The 21,542-nt window shown below is 37.8% G+C and overlaps 1 protein-coding gene across 1 annotated transcript in view; it reads left to right on the forward strand.

The window, feature by feature from the left end:
- SLC38A9 (solute carrier family 38 member 9) overlaps positions 1 to 20,354 on the forward strand; it is a 44,118-nt gene extending 23,764 nt beyond the window's left edge. Inside the window, exons 10-15 of the mRNA XM_065739874.1 lie at positions 104 to 211; positions 2,385 to 2,491; positions 8,790 to 8,903; positions 10,118 to 10,266; positions 17,570 to 17,659; positions 19,732 to 20,354. Of these exons, the coding sequence (XP_065595946.1) occupies positions 104 to 211; positions 2,385 to 2,491; positions 8,790 to 8,903; positions 10,118 to 10,266; positions 17,570 to 17,659; positions 19,732 to 19,897 (734 nt within the window). The 3' untranslated portion in view covers positions 19,898 to 20,354. The remainder of the gene's footprint in view (positions 1 to 103; positions 212 to 2,384; positions 2,492 to 8,789; positions 8,904 to 10,117; positions 10,267 to 17,569; positions 17,660 to 19,731) is intronic.
- Positions 20,355 to 21,542: the final 1,188 nt, after the last annotated feature.

Genomic DNA, 21,542 nt, shown 5'->3' on the forward strand with positions numbered 1-21,542 from the left:
ACCTATAAGGGTTTCAGCTAAAGGTAACTAGTTGAATGGAGCAAGAAAAAGCACTGCAAGAATACTTTCTATTGCCTCTTGGTATTTGTTTGGTCTTTTCTAGGTACAGTTTCAGTTATCTACTTAGTTCTTTTGGTTACTGTAAAGGCTGCTCACCTGGGAATCCACTTAGAATTCATCTGGTTTACAGAGAATGAATTTTTTGTACCAGGTAAGATAGTTAAGATATAGTAATGAAACATATATGATGGGCTTAAGACTTTCTAAAATGATTTATAAATGTCTGTCTTGTGCACCTTTTAAAATCTTTTTGAGGTAAGCAGAGTAAGGGGATGCTGTATGAAGTTGCATCTAGAGGTTCAGGAATCTTCACTTTCTAACAGCTGTTAGCTTTCCAGTATATTTCTTTTCTTTCTTGAATGTTGTGTTGCTTTTCCGCCCCCCTCTTTCACAGTAACATTACAGATCACCTATATATGTATAAAGAGTTGTACTGAATGAACAGATAGTCTAAAGAAACCAGTTTCTTGGTTTATGAGACCTCTGAAGAGAGATCAGGACTGGGTCTTAAGCTCTTTTTCCCCACTCTTTACAGGAGTTGTGTCTTCTAATGTTATCATAGAATCATAGAATGATTGAGAGTTGGAAGGAACTTTAAAGTCCAGCCAGTTCCTGCTCTGCTGTCACGGGCAGTGCTGCCACCCACTAGATCAGGTTGCCCTATACTGAAGTGAATCACTCCTCTGATTTACAGCATTACATTTGTAAGAAGTCAGTGGTTAGACTATTTTGGCAACATTACTAACACTGTTAGAAGATAGACAAAGCATGTAGGTGATGCATACAAATCCAGCTAGAGCAGGTTGTTGTAGAGATGGGGAAGACAATGCTGAGAGAAATTCTGAATCTGGTTCAATTTTTACTACTGACATTAAAGTAGTGGATGGAAAGCAAGTCCAGAGCTTGACTGCACCTGAATTCTGTTGATAGCACATTGTGCGAGTTAGATACTGAAAATACAGTGAATCCAGCCTTATGGAAAATCTGTTCTGTCAACCTTGTTGAGCTGTTAGTTAATTGCTTGAAGTGTTTTTAACTTGCTCACTTCATAGCAGTTTAGAGGAGACTGGTTTAGATACATTTGCATAAAGGTCTTTGTGATCTGTAGAGATTTTTGAGCATCTGATGAGTGTTTTGGTATAGTACTGGTTGTTTTCCAGAAGCTGAACTAACTCTGGGATCTCCAATTCCTGTAACTCTCTCAAGTATATATATCCTTTTACAGTACCAACAGAGATGGTGCTTTAGTCATGTTATGGCACTGGTAAACTCTTAGATCAGTTGCAGCACTTCCAGGAAGAGTACTGTGGACATGACCACAGAATTGCACAGGTTGGAAGGGACCTCCATAAATCACTGAGTCCAGCCCCTCTGCTAAAGCTGTTTCCCTGCAGGAGGTTGTACATGTAGGCATCCAGATGAATCTTGATTATCTCCAAAGAAGGAGACTCCACAACGTCTTGGGCAGCCTGTTCCAGTGCTCTGTCACCCTCACTGTAAAGAAGTTCTTCCATCTATTTGTGTGGAACTTTCAATGTTCCAGTTTTGACTGTTTGGGACTCTTTGTTCTGTCATGATACAACACTGAAAAGAGTGGCCTTGTCCAATTACTTCCTACACTTCAGGTATTCATAAACATTGATCAGATCCTCTCTCAGTTTTGTCTTCTCTAGGCTGAACAGACCCTTCAGGTATTCAGCATAACATAATCCTTCAAGTATTCAAAGAAACAACACAGTGCTGTTTCCATGGAGACCCAAGAGGGAAAAAAAAGGCACCATGGATGCTGCAAAGAGTTAGAGAAGGGGCCTGTACCCTGGTTTTGATGCAGCATGTCATTAACATCTGCATATGGTAGTTTTATTCTAGAAGCATAACCAACTTGCTAATCGTCATCATATTCAAAAACAAAGGAAGCTCACAAAGCATATAATAGCTTTCCGCTCATTTCCATTTTTGGGGAACAGAACATCTACAGCTGCAGTGGAACCAGTTCCTGCCTCAGAAATGCTCTGCATTTACACTGTTGAGAAGCAGAAAAGAAAAGCTTGTGTTTTAAGTCCTAGATTGATCTGATAGTCTTTAGTGGCTGGGGTCATGATAGAAATCTTCCTGAAGACTGTGTAATATAGTAACCACTAGCTTCACACGTTTTTTACTTCCTTATTAAATATTTGTGTTGGCTATGGTCAAGGACAGATCATCCCTTTTTAACATGATTGTTCTTGTTTTTACCAGTTGACTCCACCGCAGTGTATGTCATTTGCATATTGACATTGTTTGATTCACAAAAGCAAGATACTAACACTTTTTCTCCCCTCTAGAATTTAGAGTTCTGTTCCCTCAGCTCACAGGGGTTCTAACACTTGCCTTCTTCATCCATAATTGTGTCATCACTCTTCTACAAAATAACAAGAATCAAGAAAACAACGTAAGTAATTCCACAAGGCTTTGCTGATTTGAAACTTAATGTAGTTATAATGCAACACTTTTCAACACGTTACATGCAACACTTATCTTTTTCTTGTCTGTTTCTCTTGAAATTAATCCAGAGACTGTAATTGCTTCAGAATACATAAATAAGTTTTGTGATCTGATAAGAAACCAGTTATACATTCTGGCTATCAATGAGTAACAGATGAATGACAAATTTATTCAAATGAAAGTCTTGAGGAACATCCAAAGCTTATTTGTGATCAGGCTGGCATTAAGTGGCCAGATTACACAGAAGCAGCAGAAAAACTGGCAAGGTTGCTGTAGAAAAGGTCATAGATTTTGAAACAAAAAAGAGGAGAAAATCAAGCACAGAACTGATTCAGAGTCCTGAGCAATAATATTGTGTTCTTGATAATGTCTCTTAGGAGAGTTCCTTCAGTAGATTTGTGTCACAACTGAAGTTAAGGTTTGTAGAGAAAGCTGACCCTGTTTAGGAAATCCTCAGAGCTGAAGTCTGGATTGAGAACTTGTGTGGTACCTAGTCTATGGGCTGGACTTTTAACCGGTGTTTTGTATTGCTTATCAAGTTGAAACTGCACTCTTTCTTCATGTCTTCCAGTCTTAAAAAGTGAGTAAGCATGGTGTTAAGTGTTAAGAGTTTCAGATACGTTTAGTTGATTTCTTTTTCTCACTTACATTTTGGATTTTCTGTCCAGCTTCTTTAAAATCTTGGCTGGAAAGTTAACTGTAATAACATAAAAATATTTTTAAGTATTAGATGGGTCAAAAACTAGTACATCATTTTGATTACTCACTTCAAGTGCAGTTTATAGACCAACACGTGTGAAATGACATGACTTATTGCTTTGATAAGTCTTCACAGTTAGATTTTTAGTCCCTGTGAGACAAGATAGCTATGCCCCTCTGAAAAAGAGTTGTGAATCCTTTAGGAAGGCTTCTTGTATTTTACAGCTATTTTTGAAAGTAGTCTAACAACTAAAGAGTAGGTTAGCAATTATCTAGAGAAAGGAAATATGTATATTATTCTCAGTGAGTTATAAGAAAACCTTACAGTACACAAGAGGGCAATATTATGTTTTTCTTAGCTGTGGATTTTATGTTCAAAGGCACTGTCATTTCTGCAGTCAACTTTGTATGCAGGGAAAGTCTGCTGCCTCCTTGCTGCTTTAAAACCTTTCTTGTGGCTTCACCTCTTCCATTTATATTGGAGGAAGCAATAAGAACTGTGAAGAGCGGCACCTGGAATATTCTCCAGCTTGCTATTCTTGTGTTAAAGAGGAAGAAACTGTTGCCTGCTTTTGAATCAGGTTTTCTGAACACCCTCCCTAGGATTTCAGTTGGGTTTTGAGGTCAGCATGCATCTCAGCAGTAATCAGTCCTCAGTAATACTTGCACTGCAGAAGTGTGTTTAAACTGATCAGAAAGAATACCTTTTCTTGTAGCGTAAAAAGCTTGTAATAGGAAGCCAGATCTGTGCATTGTTCTACTAGGAGTTACATTTGGCTAGGGATTTTTTTGCCTTTTTTTTCAGTTTGTAACCCTACAGAAGCTTTTCACCTAGGTCTGCAAAGTGCTTTGCAAATATTCATGAAGTACTGACACTGCTTAAGAGCTATTTTGTGATTTTTTCACTGATCTGCTGGACTTGTTGGAAAGCAGAAAGTTTATGTGTGTATATGGACCTCAACCTCTGTGATTGGTCACAAATAGGGGGTAACTTCTTCCTGTGTTTTTGTATTGACAAGATGCATTCTTATGCCAGTATCTCACAAGGATCAAATGGAGACTGCTGCTTAATGAATGGATCCAGCTATTAGTATATCATATCCATGAGTGTTCTGTGAAAAGACATAGACCTTGAGAAGCTGCAAAAGTACAACTTGCTAAAACTAGTGGTCATAAGAACTACTTTGGAGAGGTGGAAAAAGAGTAAGAAAAACAATATGTGCCTTTTACGGAGTCATAAATCCAAAACAATAGCAGTTTCCATTCTAGTCAAAGGCATGTGTCAGTGCCCAAAGTTTAAAACACACATGGGAAGAGGATTCCTCCAGCTACTATTCCTGTACAGTGCTGTGGGTGTGAGAGGAGCAGTGAACTGAAGTAAGCCAAGTGTCAGCAGCACATCCTGGAGAAGCCCTGTGAGCATAGTTTTTCATTTACAGCTCTGTGTTGAGTAATCCCCCCAGGTAAATGCTCGCTGCTCCTGTCTCCCACTGTTTCCATCTTGTATATATATCATTAAGTTTGTGCAACTGCACAGTGAACTGCATTGGAAACTGAGTGCACACAAAACTAATAATCCCGAGAGAGATTATTTGTTGGGTTTCTTTGTTTTTGTATCTGGTTCACTTCTGTGAACTGGTTCCCTGAGCGACCAGGGAAACCAGTTGTTTGTACAAGCCCAGTGCAGGAGCTACAGGTATGTATAGGGGACATGCTCTTTGTGCAAGTGCTGTCTCCTAACAATTGTTTGTGGACATACCTGGGGAAAGGCTAGGCACAGGAGAGTGCTTTTTATCCAGATAGTATCTTTGGAAGGCACAGAGCTTAGGGTTCTGCATATTTTCTGCAGTATTGGAACACTGTTTATTCCCCAAGAACAGAGTGAGCTTGCATGATAATACTCTACCATCAGTTTCTCTTTCCAGCCAAGATTATGCACAGCATTATGAGTCTTTGTGAAGTACTTTTGTCATCCTGTTGTATGTTATCACTTGAACAGGTTAAGTCTGTTTATAAGCTATAGATTGGAATCTAGATAAAGTATTACAGAATTAGCATCTGCCTTTTGAGAAGTGAACAATCTGAAATGCATCAGTTAAAAGGTGCTGTTTCTAATATAGTAATCATTACTACACAGTGATGCAGGATTCTCTATCTTAAAACTGGCTGCAAACTAGTTTTCACTGTATTACTGAGGAAAAAATAAGCTGTTTTCTCCAGGTCTCGTGACAGGGAAAAGAAGGCCTGAAAGTTGTCTTCTCTTTTCACCTTCACAGAGAAAATACCTGTGGAGCCACGGAGCTTTCACTGAGCTGCACACAGCCTGTAATTGGGTATTCATCCATGGCTTATAATATAATGTCTTGTACTATGAAAGCTCTCCTTAATAGCTTCACCTCATCTGTCAGAGTTTTCTTTCTTTTAGGAAGCCATTTTCTGGGTCTCTTCTGTGACTGCTGCCAGCCCTTAGTCCCCCAGTTTTCTGTGAATCCAGAGACACTTTTAACGCATCGTTCTGTGTATCTTGACCAGAAAAACTCCTAGTCAGCAGTAACTGCAGCTGAAGTATTGCCCAGGTTCCACCTCTGCAGCTGCTTGTTATTTCAGGTGTACACAAGGAGGGCTTGGCAGGTGGCAAGCTGTCTGTCCTTATGGACTGTGACCTGCTTATTATCTGTGACACTTCCCTTCCTCTCTGATCCCCCATGTACTTCTTTCTTTCAACCATCTGTCCCACAGTTAATTTTGAGATTATAAACTCTAGTTGCAAAGACAGCTGTATTTATGTTTAGGCAGCTTCCACCTGAGTGGAAAAGAAAAGCTATCAATATCTTAATATTAAATTTAAAATAGACAGATGAGATTATTGCTCTGTTATTTAAAAATAATCCTTTTATCTCTACCCATGTGTCCTTTAGTTTTATCTGTATTTATGCTGTCTAAACAGTATTTATAGTCAAGGTCTTTAGAGAGTGAACTCAGGTATCCTGAATAGTAGTCAGAAGGTGTTGCTGTCACATAAACATGCTTGTATGAAGATAACCCTCTTAGTGGCTTTTTCCATACTAAGAAGCAGATATTTGCAATGCAGTTGATGTGTGTGAGGAAAGATAAAATCTGTTTTTTGATCACCACTATAACTTTTTTTATTGCTTACAGAAATCGAACTTTGAATACTGTTTGTGTTGTGACTGCACCTGGAGTCAAGGCTATATTGTGTCATACACTATAAAAGTACATTATAAAAATTATCACAGCATTTAGTTTTAGGTTATATTAAAGCAAGCATTCTTTAGAAACTCTAGGAGCACAAACTAGTTAACATGACAGGTAATAGCACACCTGCTAGTGACTCTTAATCAAGTGTAGTCCAGAGAAATGAATTTGCCTAGATTTGTTTTCAGATCACATGGCCTAACAACTGCAAGTACTTGTCACAGCAAAAATTATTTGATATTTGTTTATAGAGATTGTATGTAAGCCAAGTACAAATAGCAACTGATAGTAACTGTGCTATCTTTATGCATGGGGAATGAACATAAAATAGCAAGTTTAAAGCAACTTTAAACAAATTCTGTGATAATGTGCCTTTAGAAGGTCTTTGGTGAATTTTGGAAAATTGTCCAAGCACTGTTTTCAAGAGATGAGGATCCATATCTATCTGCAAAGCCACCCTGGCTGTGAACGTGTCTAGCACCTGCAATTAATGGAAGTTACTCACAAATAGCTGTAAGAAATCAGGATGACTATGTTTAGTAATTTAAAAACAACTTCTTATGATTGGCTCTGGTGCTACTGAAGTTGTAGTTGGTATCTAAAAGCCTGTACACTTTCCTCTGTCAACGTGAAGAAGCTCTGGGAATAATTTAAATAGAACTGTATTATTCAGCCTCTGCTGAAGCTTGCAGTCCTTACTCAGCAACAAGCATGAGAACAGTAGAGGCTACAGAAGCATCTTCCAGCTGTGTAGATCTGACCAGCAACAGAAAGAGGTTGCAGATGTTGGGGGGACAGTGCCCCTTATGCCCCCGTATGGGGTAAGGAGTATGCATTACCCTGTGTTGCAAGCTGATGATAAAAAAAGGCTTTGATCTGACAAAATGAACATGAGAACTGGTTTTCTTCTGAATGTTTCTCAGAACAACTGTGTGTGTATTTTCACTGGGCACTGCCTGCCTTCAAAAGATTACACAAGGGTGTAAGATACACTTCTTTCCTTAAGGAACGAGTGTGGAGAAACACTGGGAGAAGCATTTCCGAGCAGAAATGTGAGTGAGAAATGCTTCCTGAGCTGGCTGGATGCCATAAAATCCTGGTCTGCAAGCCATATGGCCCTAATAATTCCGTGCTGTGCCTAGGTTAATAAGATTTGCTAATCAGTCATAGGAAAATAGGGCCATATATTGAAACATAAGTGATAATCCTCTAAGATGCTGATAGTTAGCAGCAGCTGAACAAATGGTTTGCTGTAAGATAATGACAGTCTTGTAGTGTAGCATATGCTTATACAGAATACAGTTCATTAATTACTAAAAAAAATAAAAATGTTGTTATTTCTAAAAAAGAAAAGGAGTTTGTGAAGAGAAAATTCCAGGTACACTGCTATAAAGTCAGTGCACTGTGCATGTGAATTCTGCAATTTCATGAAGTACTTGAGTAAATTTGCTCCTTGTATTCCAGTACTAAATATTGCTAACACATTTGAATGCATTTTTTGTATCTTACTAGGTAAACCAGAAATACTGTCAAATTTTTCAGAAGTTAACTTATGTTAACTTAAATATGGATTTATCTCCTTAATTCTAAAACTGTCTTCAGAAATTGTCTGACTATTATTTAGTGCACTTACCTGGAGCATTTATAGAAATTTAAGTAATGAAGCAGATGGGCAAATTTAAAGAGAAAAGGCATTATGTCATAAAATAATAAGCTAAAGAACATATATACCTCTGTGCCTACCCGTGCTTTTGGTTTATTGTGGTTGCATTTGTATTTTTTAATTAACTGTGAACCGGGTGCTTCCATTATCATAGTATTCATACAGATATCCAATGTATTTGTTTCTATTTTGCAGTGCATCATCCTCCGTTATATCTGGGTAGGCCTATCTCTTTAAATGTAGAATTTTAATGCCAATTAGGGTGTTTACGAGCTTTGTATTTGACAACCTTCTCTGCTCCCCGAGGCTCTAATAGCAACAGGTGAACGTAAGAAAGGAGTGTTTTCAGTTTGTATGTTTTAATGACTCATGGTTTTTACATCCAGCAATAGTGTGCTACTTATATTGGAATATCTTTTTCTTGTATACTTTGCATATCTAGATAAATGTGTGATACTTGTCAGTCTCCTCTTTGAGCTACCTTGCACTTTCTGGTCTGATTCAGGACCAGATTTGAAGTCTCTGTTCAAGCAATAGTAAGGGACAGTAAAAATAGTAAAAAAATATTGTAAAATAATAATTAAAATATAAAATATAAAAGCAACAGCAGTGAATGCAATAGAAATCTATCGAGTTTTGGCCAAAATAAGGTTTTATTTTTCCTTAGGTGAGAGACCTCTCCATTGCTTACTTCCTGGTGGGATTAACATATTTGTATGTTGGAGTGATAATTTTTGCATCTTTTCCTTCACCACCACTATCCAAAGAATGTATTGAACAGGTAAGATATTTACTGCAGTACATGTTCATCCTTGACCTTTAATTGTGTTTTAAAAAAAGAATTGCTTCTGCTGCTTGCTTCATGATTCACCCTGGCAGGCGCATCTGTTCTTCACTCTGGTCAGTTGGCTGATGCTTCATGGGCACTACCACAAGCAGATGAGTAATGCTTTTGTTATCTCATTAGCATTCGTGTCTGGTTGCCAGTAGTTCTCTCAAAACAAACATTAAATAAATCCTCTGTGAAAGTGAAGACCAAAAGGAGCAATTCGGATTTGGATTTTTAGCTTATTCATTTCCAAAAAGTATCACGTTTATATTTAATTGTGTTTGCAATGACAAATCCTGCCCACTGGGGCAAGTTTCAAGTAGTCTGAAAAAAAAAAAATACAGCCACCACAAAACATAAAAGGAAATGCAAGCATATTCATACTTGGGTCCTTGCTATGGATCAGTTTGCAGTCTAGTAATGTGGTGGGCCTTCCCTACAAAGTTATTTGGGTAACACATAGCACCTCTGTAAAGGCTATTGAACTCTTCCCTGCCTATAGGCAGGGCTGATTCTCACAACCTTGACTACTTCAAAGATAGAAATTGTAAACTGATGATGCATTTTATGCAAAGTGATCCACATCACCTGCATAGTAGGAAGCAATAAAGAAGCTTTTAAAGGTTTCCTCTGACTATAGATTAGTTAGAACTGGAACGACTGCTTCACCAGGAAATGATTTTTTTTAAGCCTATTAGTAACTTAATGGGATAAAATCCATAGTTAATAGATGACAGCAGTTTTTCTTACGGTTTACAGTGTTATTTTTCTTATGATAATGATTCAATTTTACTGAATAAATATCTTTTTTTTTTTTCACTTTTAGATATGATATGACAGGTAATAAGAGCACATGAATTAATTTGTCTAAGAAGTCAGGTAGCTGCCCCATAGACTTGATTATTTTTGAGTGCTGAGATCAGAACATAATTCTTTACTGTTAACATTGAAAGTGACATCATGTCTTTAATAGTAAAAAAAAAAAAGGTGGTATTTGGTTATGTAACAATTTCAAAAGGAAGAAAGGGTATTTTATGTTATGGGGTTGATCTACATTTAGAGTTGCTTGCCTTTTACCATCTTCTTTCTTGAACAGAGCTATTAAAAATCAGCACATAAATGTAATCGAGACATATTGGTAAATGTAACATTATTCGTCTGCTTAGAATTTTCTAGATAACTTTCCCAGCGACGACATCATGTCTTTTATTGCAAGAATATTTCTGCTGTTCCAGATGATTACTGTGTACCCTCTGTTGGGCTATCTGGCACGGGTACAGCTATTAAGACAGGTTTTTGGAAATGCTTACCCAAGGTAAGAAAGGCTGTTCTTTGACTAGAGAGCTTGGCACACTGTGCTTAACTAGCCTTTTGTATGTGGTCAGAAAGTTGGCTGAGCTTTCAGGAGTTTCCTTTGATGCCTTAGTACATTTCAAAAGCTAATTTCAAAATGTTTGCAGAGGCAAAGGTTGAATAGGCATGGAGAGGAAACGAGTCTGTGACCAGGGCTGCTACAGCTTGGCCGTGCGGAACGGGAGGGAGCCGTGTCTTTTGTTTTAGCTCCTTATTTTGTCAGTCCAGTTCCTTTGTCGTGAATTTATATAACAAAAAAAGAAGCTGTGTGGGAAAATATTACTTTACTCCAGAAGATTTTTACCAAGTGGTCTTTCAGTTTTGAAGGCTATGCACCTTGCATTAACCATTCAGGGTTCAGTATAAATTTTGATCGTGCATAGCTAGTAATCATCCATCTGTTTTTAAAGGAGCTCATAGCTAACTGAGTTGTTAGCCATGTTACCTTGACTGCTGTTATGCTTATAAAAATAGCTTTTCAGATGCTAATTTCAGAGATGTGCCACACCCTTGCACTTGTACCCTGACTGAACTCCGGGGAAGAGCTGACCCAGAACTCAGTTTTAGTTCTGTTAGTTTGTTGTTCTGTTGTTGCTGTTGCTGTTTTAAATATAACCTAGGACATTTATATTTGGAGTATTGTCTGAATTTGTCACAGCTGAGAAGTTGGTATTTTTCTTTGAGTTTCTTATTTTATGTTGTGAATTACTGCTGATGGAGCTTAGGAAAAAATATCACAGGAAGCCATGTGTATTTCTTCTGTGGCATCAGCAGTAGCATGCAGGTCTGGGAAGATACTGTTAAAAGCTTTAGGTTTCTTCTGGGTCTTAAAATAGGTATGGAAAGGTCTAGAAACTGGATGTCTAAATTAGGACGCGAAATAAATGCCTGCTTTTTTTTATGCTAAATTGTACTCAATTCAAAGTAGAGGAGATTTTTAGGAACTGCTGCAAGCTACTATTGGAAACAAGGCCATTGATTTAAGTGCTAAACGTGGATTTCACAGCCATTGGGAAATAGCCTATGCTTAGTATTACGTAAATCTACCTCTTCCTATCTCTTCTCCCAGGTCACTCCCTGAATGGTTCTACATTTCCTTTCTGGCCTCTCGTAAAATCTTCATACAAGGCTCTGCTTAGGTTAGCTCAAGCTTGCTGTTTTTAAGCTTTTGTGGTGTGACCGATGTGATAATGCAAATTCTTTGTTCCTGTCTCCGGGAAGTCCTGTGGGTAGCTTCAGTCTCTCTTTTTTCTTAAAGGTCTCCGTAGGGGGAGGTATTTAACATTTCTAAGAAGTCAGAAATCGTTTCCAGGAAGGCACTTGTTCTCTTGTTCACCTATGGAGACAAGACAGTACATTCTTACTGTATGTGTCTCTCTTTGGTATCTCTTTTTTAGGGAGAATTTACTATTCTGTTACTATTACTACTTTCTACCATCAAGTAGTCTGGAAAAAATTAGAACTGTGGTCCCAATGTTGTGAGAGCCTGTGAATGCAGTGCTCTACCTGTCATCATCACCTTACTGATGAACTTCTACTATGGTCATTGCAGAGCTTTCGTGGGCCCTCTGAATCAGAGAATCACCAAGATTATCCAGTCCAACCATCCACCTGCCACCGTGTCCCCACTAAGCTATATCCCTCAGTAAAACATCTACATGTTTCTTGAGCACCTCCAGCAATGGTGACTCAGCCACCTCCCTGGGCTGCCTTTCCCGGTTCCTCACCACTCTTGGAGAAGAAATGTTTCCATTTTTGCTAGAATTTCGTGTTACTGCTTCCAGAAGGACTTGGAAGATGTTTTCATATTCCTGTGATCTCCCTGCTTTTCTGTTATGCTGAGAGAACTATGTTTAAAAAGAGGTTTGGGAGAGCTGATGTGTGGGGACACAAAATGATAGCTCTTACTGATGTTAAACTGATAGCTCACTGTAAATCCCACTGATCCACCCTGAAAAACTTAGCTGGAAATGCTAGGTTGTTTGCTTTTACATAGGAAAATGATAGATTATATGTACCTGGCTTTTACCAAAATATTCATTGTCAATGGCTATCAGTTTCCAGGTGGAAAAGAAGACTGATCGACGAAAGAAAAACTCTAGCTCTTAGGTGTGTACATAAGGTGTGTGTTATGTAGGGGAATATTCCCAGTCACTTAACTGGTGAAAATTGTTTGTCACCAAGGAATCAGAAAAATGAAGCAGGATTAAAAACCAGAGCAGGTGACTTTCTGTGCCATTTGTCTAAAAAGATTTAATACAAATTAAAACCGCAAAAATCTTGGGGTTTTGTGACTGATTCTATAGTTTATGTGATTTTTTTCTACATTTTCCTGTATTTATTTCCAAGCTGTGGATGTTCCCTGATGGTATATCCATCCACATGTATATACAATGCGTCTGTTAGTGTGCCAGATTCATGCTGATGGTGCATCTGAAGATCTGTGTTGGCCACCTAGCCTCATTTAACTCTGCTGTGATTTAATATGCTAAGTTAGACATATTTCCGTAGTTGTATCCTTCCTTTATTAAATTTCCTTTGCAGCTGACAGAATATAATAAATTACATTGTCTGTAATTGTCCTGTTTTCTCAAAAAAAAAAAAAAAATCCCACAAAATACAAAACCTATTCTTATTTGAGATCAGGGTTACTGCATGTGGATGTGCTGCAGATTTCACAATGAACTGGAAGCTCCCTGATCTTAAAATCCAAAATTCTTGAACTCTGGATGGCTGCATCTAAATCTGGCTGTTGACTGAGCAGCCTGATGGCACCCTTGCTTCAGGGCTGCAAAATAGTTTTTATTTTCTAGTGGTGGCTTTATTGCAATTATATCAATTCAGTTATTTGCTTTAATTTCTTTTCTATTTGTCTGTCACTGGTTATGATGAAGCATCAAGGTATTCGTTTACTAATTTGTAGATTTTAGTCTTGACCATTGGTCTAATCTAATTTCTACCAGAAACAGCCTCCTTTTTGTGTCTTAGCTTTTGTTAGCAGGGTGTGAGTTATGACTAGATTATAATGAGGAACCTTTTAGTCAGCTTTAGAGGTGCTTGTCTGAAGACTAACCCCCATGTCTCTGTCCCACATTCTTTAGATATCTTGCAGTGCTACTTTTTTTTTTCTGCTAATGCTTAGCCGTGGGAGTATGCTAATAACCTGTGGTTTACATGACAAAGAAACTCATCCTCCTGAAACTTCAAAGCTTAGGCCGAGGACAGGTACCTTTTGATTCTGCCGGGTTTCCCACAGGATATACTGAGCAGTGACAGCTTGCTTTTCTGAAGCATAGGGGTAAATAAATAGCATCATATGTCACAGAATCACAGAATTGCAGGGGTTGGAAGGGATCACAAGAGGTCATTGAGTCCAATGCCCCAGCTGAAGCAGGTATCCTACAGTAGATCGCATAGGTAGGGGTCATCCAACAATAAGCCTGTGACACTGTTTTCTAAAAGCCAGACTGGTCTAAATTCTACCTTTTGAAAAAGTATCAACCTTACCTTTGGAGAGCTAAAATACACATTGACTCTAAATTGGAGGACACTGCTTGTCTACCAGTTTCAGACACCTGTGCCACTACTAGTCTTAAATACATGTGTAGATCTGCTAGACACAGTGGTCTGATGACAGGCACCATCACAAAGCCTTGAGCCTTCCTGTGCTTCCCACAAAAGATTTAGTGACAGTAGAACACATCCTTATTTCATCTTTTATTGAACAAAAGATACGTCAGTGTACAAACAGCAACACAGAAAGGAACATACTGGGAGAAAATCCAAGGAAATCTTTCTTCTCCCTCGTGCTGTAAAAGAAAGCCAAAATGCTGTGATTTGGGAAATTACTTTGTTTTCTAAAGTGAGATGTATTTACAATGGAATCGTTTAATGAGTGACTTATGTCTAGAGGCATGTGGTTTATCTGCTGCCGCTGATGTGATTCTGGATCTTCCTGCATGTATAGGAAGATAATTTTTTTTAGTGTTACTTTTGGCTTGTGGCTACAGTGATAGTTGTGACAGAGAATTCCCTTGATTAATTATATGCTGTGCATAAAATACTTTGTACATTCATCAAATTTTAGGGTTTTTTTTTAAAACCTTTCTTGCTCTGAGAGGTTAAATGAACTGATGGACATACTGTCCTCCCTTCACTCCATGGCAGCCCAGCAGACCTGCCAGTTCTCTGACAGATGTGTGTCTTCTGATGCAATGAGTTTCTGCTGTTTGCATGCACATTTAGTAATCTGCTCTTCATCTAGCTTCTTCTTTGTGTCTAAACTACAGTAATTCATAGTCTTTTGACTGGTGTCACTTGAGTGAGACTTCTGGGAAGAAAATGCAGGTTTTAGATTCAGTAACCTTTCAAAAATCTTTACTTAAATTATCATTGTTTTGCTTTCTTTCCTTGCTTTCTTTATTATTTAAATGTGTGCGTTCCTGTTGTGACTGCACTGAGTGCAGCACTTTTAATTTCTGTGCTTCTGACCTGTCAGGATTTTTAACCAGTTTCTAATTTAGTTTCTTTAATATTACCTGCCATAGGGTTTGTCTTCACTTTTTTTTGTGTGTGTGTGTGTGTGTGATTCGTACTTCTAGGATGCTAAAGTTAGTGAAATAGATATGGACACCATTATTGACAAGGTTAACTGCAGCCACCACTTCCCCAGGGAAGGAATTGATGCAGTGTATCTACTGAATTTTTTTCCTATAGTTCTAAAAAAAACAGAAGCAGTGTTATTATACTGCCGAAAAATACTGCTAATACTGCTTTTCTGACTGCCTTGTGTGATCTGTGGTGGCCATTAAGTGTGCTGCAAGCTACTGGTGGACTGAGGCTGTGCCACTTAGAGCCTGTTGAAACATAACTGGCTATGGGGAATGTTTGTCCTTTCTGGTGTGTGCCTGCATAAACTTTGGAATCTTATTTAAAAAAATGTACTGTCTGAAGTAATACAGCTATTGGTAGCTGTAAATGTCAGATCCTTACTTGAAGAAAAGTATTGTTCTCAAAATGTCAGTGTCTTTCTCAGCACTTAAAATGTGACTTAACCTGTGAGTATTTCTACAGATAAAAAACCCAAACATACAGGTGTGGAGGGGGTGTTTTGCTGTGATTTAAATACACAGTCCGTTTTATTGGAGAACTGGAAACATGGTTATAATGTGAGCTGTTACTGAAATGGTAGAAAGGGGTGCAGAAATGTTCCAAGGAGAGATAGTGTCACCTTTTCCCTTGAAGTGACTGGATTAAAATCCTTTCCAGGCTTTTTGGTTTTGTTACTTTTCTAGAGGTTGCTGCTTAATTGTGGTAAGAACTGTGAAACGGTCTCTGCAAGCACTGCATTGTTTTGGAGGTTGCAGCGTTTTCAGGCAGTTGTTTTCACTTGAGTAAAAACACATCCTTCCTTGCCCTGACGTTTTTTCCCAGATGAAGAACTGGAATAATGCTTCATTTCAAAGTACACATGCACACACACGCACCCGCACACACATACGTTTGCGCTTGAAGTTGTAAGAAGCTTGAATTAATTTTTAAAAGAGCAATAACTTTGAACTACAAAATCATGTCTGTTTTAAAGCATGTCAAATTGAAATATCCCCAGCTTTCGTCAGTTTTCTTGCAAAAAAAAATCAGTAACAAAGCACAACTTGAAAAACATTTCCTAATTGTATGGCCTGCAGTCTGTTTAATCTTGCTCGCTGAGAATTTATCTCATTGAAAAGGAAATAAAAGAACTGCCACCATTTTCTGTGTTCATAAGCTTTTGACTTCATTTGTGTTATCTCACAGTGAGATTTATCATCTGCCATGTGTGCGAGGTGAGAGAAAGAAAATGTTAACAAAAAGTTTTGTGAACTCTGTAGTTAATTAGATTTTTTTTAAGGAATTTTTGAGGAGCAGTGGACATTTATTCCATCTTTTATTTGTAGTCTGACTGTAGGAAGTTGATGCTATCCTGGGGGTTTTAACAGGCTTATATGGGACGATGTTTCTCTTAAAATGTCAGCTGTTGTGTTCCCATTGCTGACTTCAGTCTCTGAAGTGTACCTCTTTGTGCACTGCTGTTCAAACGCCACACAGAGAGTTAAGGATGTTATTTCTGTTTTGAGATCCTTTTTTAGAGCAAATCTTAGAAATTGTGTGCATCTTCGATTATGTCTTTGCTTGTGAATTACCACCATTCCCCTACACGTGAACGACACTCTGCCGCTCCAGTCTCTCTTCCACACCTGGGAGGCAGCAGCCAGTCTTTCAAGCAATGAAGGTGGTGACCTTTACCATTTCAGCTGTAACCTACTTGAGAAGATTGTTCTTTAGTGACTTTCTGTTAGCACAGATACTTTCTATGGTTCAGATAGTTAGCATCAGCTTACAAGTTTGATTATTTTAAGAAATCAAACCATTCTGAATCAGCAGAAACTCTTAAGTGTGTCTGTGCTTCCTGTGTGCACATTCTTCTTTCCCTTCATAGAAGCAGCTGTGTGACCAAAATATCCCAGAGTTTTTTCTTATATTTCCTGACTTCACCTCATGCTGGAATATGCCAGTATTTTATATCCTTCAAAGAAAAGTGATACTCTCCTGAGTGTTAGCTATATGCATAACGCCTGCACTAAGGTAGTGTCACGCATTAAAAGCTGCTTGTGGACAGCAGAAAACTCCAGTTTCTTCATACTTACGGCAAAAAGGAAATCAACAGGAAATTATTTGTAGAAACAAAATAGATTTTAAAGAGTCTAGTAGAAGCAGTGTGCATGTCCTATATTAAATTAGGTCCAACATCTCAAGCATTTGTTCTGTATCAAAATACATTAGAGCTAAGCATTAAGGTGCTTGTTTGTTTGTTTGTTGTACTATTTTGTGTAATGTTTTCCATTCAGTGATTTATCTCTACTTTTTGTTTCCATAGCTCACTCTGAGCAATCTCTGAACAAGCGAATTCTTTCTTGTGGGTTTCTTCAGAATTTGAATATTTATCTGAAATACTTGAATGCTGAGTGCCATATATGATGTTTTCAGAAGAACTGCCTGATTACAGATACTTACTCCTTAAGAATATTTCAAATCAAAACAGTAGATATTTAGAATTTTGTGTTCTGAATTTTCAGTAAATTTTATTTTTACTGTGAAATTAATTAGCTTTCATAGCATGAGTCATGCAAATTAAAATACCATCCATGTACTTGTTAAATATTGGTTTAAATTAAAGGTAATGGTGTGGCATAGATTTTAATACCTTTTTTCTCACTTCCCTGTAGTGTTTTCCATGTGCTTGTTCTGAACATAGCAATTGTAGGAGCTGGAGTAGCAATGGCAAGATTTTATCCAAATATCGGAGGTATCATAAGGTAAACACTGCTTTGCACATTAAACTTGCCTATGATGTTGATGTATTTATGTCTTAATTTTGAAAAAAAGCCAAGAGCATAAGTAATTGTAACTTTATATTTTGTGGTCTCAAGCTTTTGTAAGTTGTACAAAGCAGATTTAGAACTGTGAGCAATCTGCATCTGCTTTTTTAAAGAGCTCTGGTATCCATAATTGTACCTTTGTATCTGTGGTGACTGGGATGATTCCCCAAGTTTTGTTAGAGCTATACCTGGTCACCATGTAACTATGCACATCAAAGAATATTATGTCAGCATAAAAGTTCCTTGCTTATTGTGTGATTTCTCTTAATTTTTATGTTAAGACAGTTTGAAGCAAATTTGAAAGTCTATGATAAAAATCAAAGAATGCAAATAACTTAAAAGGAAAAAGAAACATAAAAATTGTACTTCTGAATTCCGTATGTTTATCACATGAATTTAATATGTATTTCTGTAATTCTCCAATGAAGAAAGAATGAAAGGCAGAGAGAGCTGGGCTTGTTCATTCTGGAGAAGACTTAAGGGAGACTTCTTTGTTACCTTATGTTTCTTAAAGGAGCTGATAAACAAGAGGGAGATGAACTTTTTACATGGTCTCATAGTGACAGGACAAGGGAAAACAGCTTTGAACTAAAAGAGGGGAAATTTAGGTGAGATATCAGGAGGAAATTCTTTACTCATACAGCGGTGAGGCCCTTGCACAGCCTCCCCAGAGAAGCTGTGGTGCCCCCTTCCCTCCCTGGAGGTGTTCAAGGCCAGGCAGGATGGGGCTCCAGGCAGCCTGAGCTGTTGAGGGGGAGCCTGCTCATGGCAGGAGTTGGGACTGGGAGGATTTAAGGTCCTTTCCGATCCAAACCATTCTGTCATTCTGTATACATAGTCATTGTCATTCATTCCTCGTTTGCATTTTTCCTACAGCAACCAGGAGATGGAGATGTTTAAAAATACAGAAATTTGCAGTTATAAAACTAGTATGACAGGCTCAGGTTGGTTAGTATAACAAAATAACTTACTTTTGCTCACTAGCTGATCTTTGAGGTATCCCTTTTTTTCATTTTTCTTTCGTTTTTAATTCTCATTTTAGTGAAAATGTTCTGATTCCAGTGATAGAGACACTTTGGTTATTAACTGAAAATAAATATCGTGTAGTACATGTCTCTGTTTGCAAACTGATCTTGACTTCTGCTGACGCATTCACTGTGCGTGGCAATTAAGCATTTGGAACAGTGCATTTCTATCTGATAAGTTTTCTACATACAATCAAACATATATTTACAAGTTTTGTTTTGCAGGTTTACTTTATGTAGCAGTATTTCCACTGCCTAAAGGGCATGATCAAATCTTTGAAATAAAATATGTTGCTAGTTAATAATTTACATTTGGCTGCACTATTGCTTAGTAGGTGAAAATTCACAGCAGAGGAAAAGAATGATAAAGGTTTGATAGGTGAGGGAATGGTTAGACAAAGTTAAATGTTTCAGTTGCTGAGATTGATTGTGCTTCCAGAAGGGCATTTAGTTATTTTTGGGTCTGGAGAATAACATTTCCATCTCATTAAGTTATTTAAAATAAAAGTTGCAGATGCAGGAGCATTTCTAAATTCATACGTTAACATGCATTCTCAGGTGGCTGGGAATCAGTGAGATTTGCAGTTTCGTAAGTAAAAGATGCTTAACAAAGTATGCACTGTTGGTATTTTTATGTTGTGAGTCAACGAATTTCCCCAGAAAAAGCAAAAACACCCGTATCGAGCCTGTCCCCAGAATCATGTGGGAATGTGACTGGACCATCAGGAGCATGTCAGAGTGCAGGTATGGAGAGTCAGGAGACTGAGAGACACATCATTAAGTGCCACTGCAGGGCAACAGCAAACAGAAGTCAGTGTTTAATAACGTCAGATAGCCATTGTGTGATCAGACTGTTCACTAGTTTGAGTGGGGAAAAAAAAAAAAAGACAACAAAAACATGAGTTAACACAAAGCATTTTGTTCTCTTCCCCTCCCCCCCCCTTTTGTTCCCCTCTTCTCTCCTTCTCTCCCCCCTTTCTTCAGATACTCCGGAGCAACGTGTGGTCTGGCCTTTGTATTTGTGTATCCATCGCTCATCTACGTGATCTCCCTGCATCGTGCTGGGCAGCTGACGTGGCCAGCACTGATCATTCACATCTTTATAATCCTCCTTGGACTGGCTAATCTGATTGCACAATTCCTATTATGAAAAAAACCTTCTCCCTGTGGCAGTCACAAGTGGTTCTGTGACATTTGGCCACAGCCTTGAGCAACATTATCACACATGATAATGTGATCTTCTTGAGAAAAGCTGCACCTTTGAAATTAAATTCGAAACACATCTTTCAGGCACTTGAAAGAAAACCTGTTTTGTTCCACTAAAAACGCAATTTTGAGATATGTGAAGAAGTACAAATATGAGTGGGGTGGTTCTGTTGTTGCTGAATATACATCAAGGCTCAAATATTTTAATTTTTTACAACTCGTTTGTCAAAACACTTTCAGCCTTAAGCTGTAGAACTCCTCTTTCCTCTAAGAGGACTGTCGTTCCCTTAAATCTAAACATGCTTTTACTATTGTTCACTAGCTGTTTGAAATGTTCTTCTGTTGCAAATCTTTTACTGTTTTGTTTGGAAAATGGAAAAAATATTTTCTTCCTTTTTTTTTTTTTTAAGAAAGTTTTAAAGAAAACATATTCAAAATGCGCTCTTAATTTTGAATATGCTATTAAACTGTTTTGGCAACATTGCTCCTGTAAAAAAATTCCAACTACAAGAAACAATAAACTCATATCCCAGTGTTTTATTCAGAACCAGTATATATGCACATTATTTATGATCGCAAAATGAAAAACATCAGAAGGATTGAAAAAGAAAATTAGAATAAGACTCAATTAAAATCAGAATTCCAAGCTTGACCTCATTTCAACTCTTTTAACTAAGTGAAGTTGTCTTGTCAGGAGTTATTATGTAGTTCTATGGATGCAATATTCTTTGCAGGCTTGTTTCTTACTCCCATGTAGTGTTTTAATCTAGTGAACTCTCTCCGTGCTCTTCACCAACATTCACTGCTGTAGATATTTCAGACCTGAACAGAGAAATCACAGGCAAAGCTAGCGTGCTTTCAAGTTGTGCAGTAAAGGAAATAATATCTGTTTTAGCTGATTCTTAAAAGAAACTGGAAGAATCTGTGAAAAGAGGTGGAGTCTTGTTATTACAATTTTGTTATTATTGTTGACTTTTTTTCTTTTTAACTTCTTGTTTACCAACCAAGAGAGTGTACATGTGTATGTAAGCACCTTCCTTTACCCGAGAGTCTGAGTCCTAAACTTAAGTACATGTTGATTAGGTTGGTGGACATTAGTGGCAAAAGAGAGAATAAAAACTTCTCATTGTACAGAGTTTCAGTGTATTAAAAGAGTCAACAAATGTTGAATAATTAAGAGAAGTGTAAACAGTACTCAGCTCAGAAGTGAAAGAGTAAAAGGGTTGGAGAGTAATACGATGTTTGTGAAGGAAGAGTTGAATTGGGAAAGGCATTTCAGGGTAAGAGTTCCTTTTGTTATCAGAAAGATAATGAAAATCATAACCTAGATAATCTGTCATGTTTCTCCAGGGAATAATGTGAATTTTCGTAGTGGTGATGCAGATCCATTTGTCTAACATGGATTCTTTAAGCTTTACAAAGGACACCGTCTTCCATAAGTGCCCTTTGATTTGCATGAAGTAACATGTAATTATTTCAGATTCTCTTCTTTTTGTCTGTTGGACAGTTTTCTGCCTTTAAATCAAAATTGAAGAGTGCACCCACTGTCTGTTCTGTACTGGAATTATTTACACAATCCTGGTAATCTT

This window comes from Cyrtonyx montezumae, unplaced genomic scaffold (assembly GCF_038088225.1).
Source record: "Cyrtonyx montezumae isolate F1298 unplaced genomic scaffold, pur_monq_1.0 scaffold_25, whole genome shotgun sequence".
NCBI lineage: Eukaryota > Metazoa > Chordata > Aves > Galliformes > Odontophoridae > Cyrtonyx > Cyrtonyx montezumae.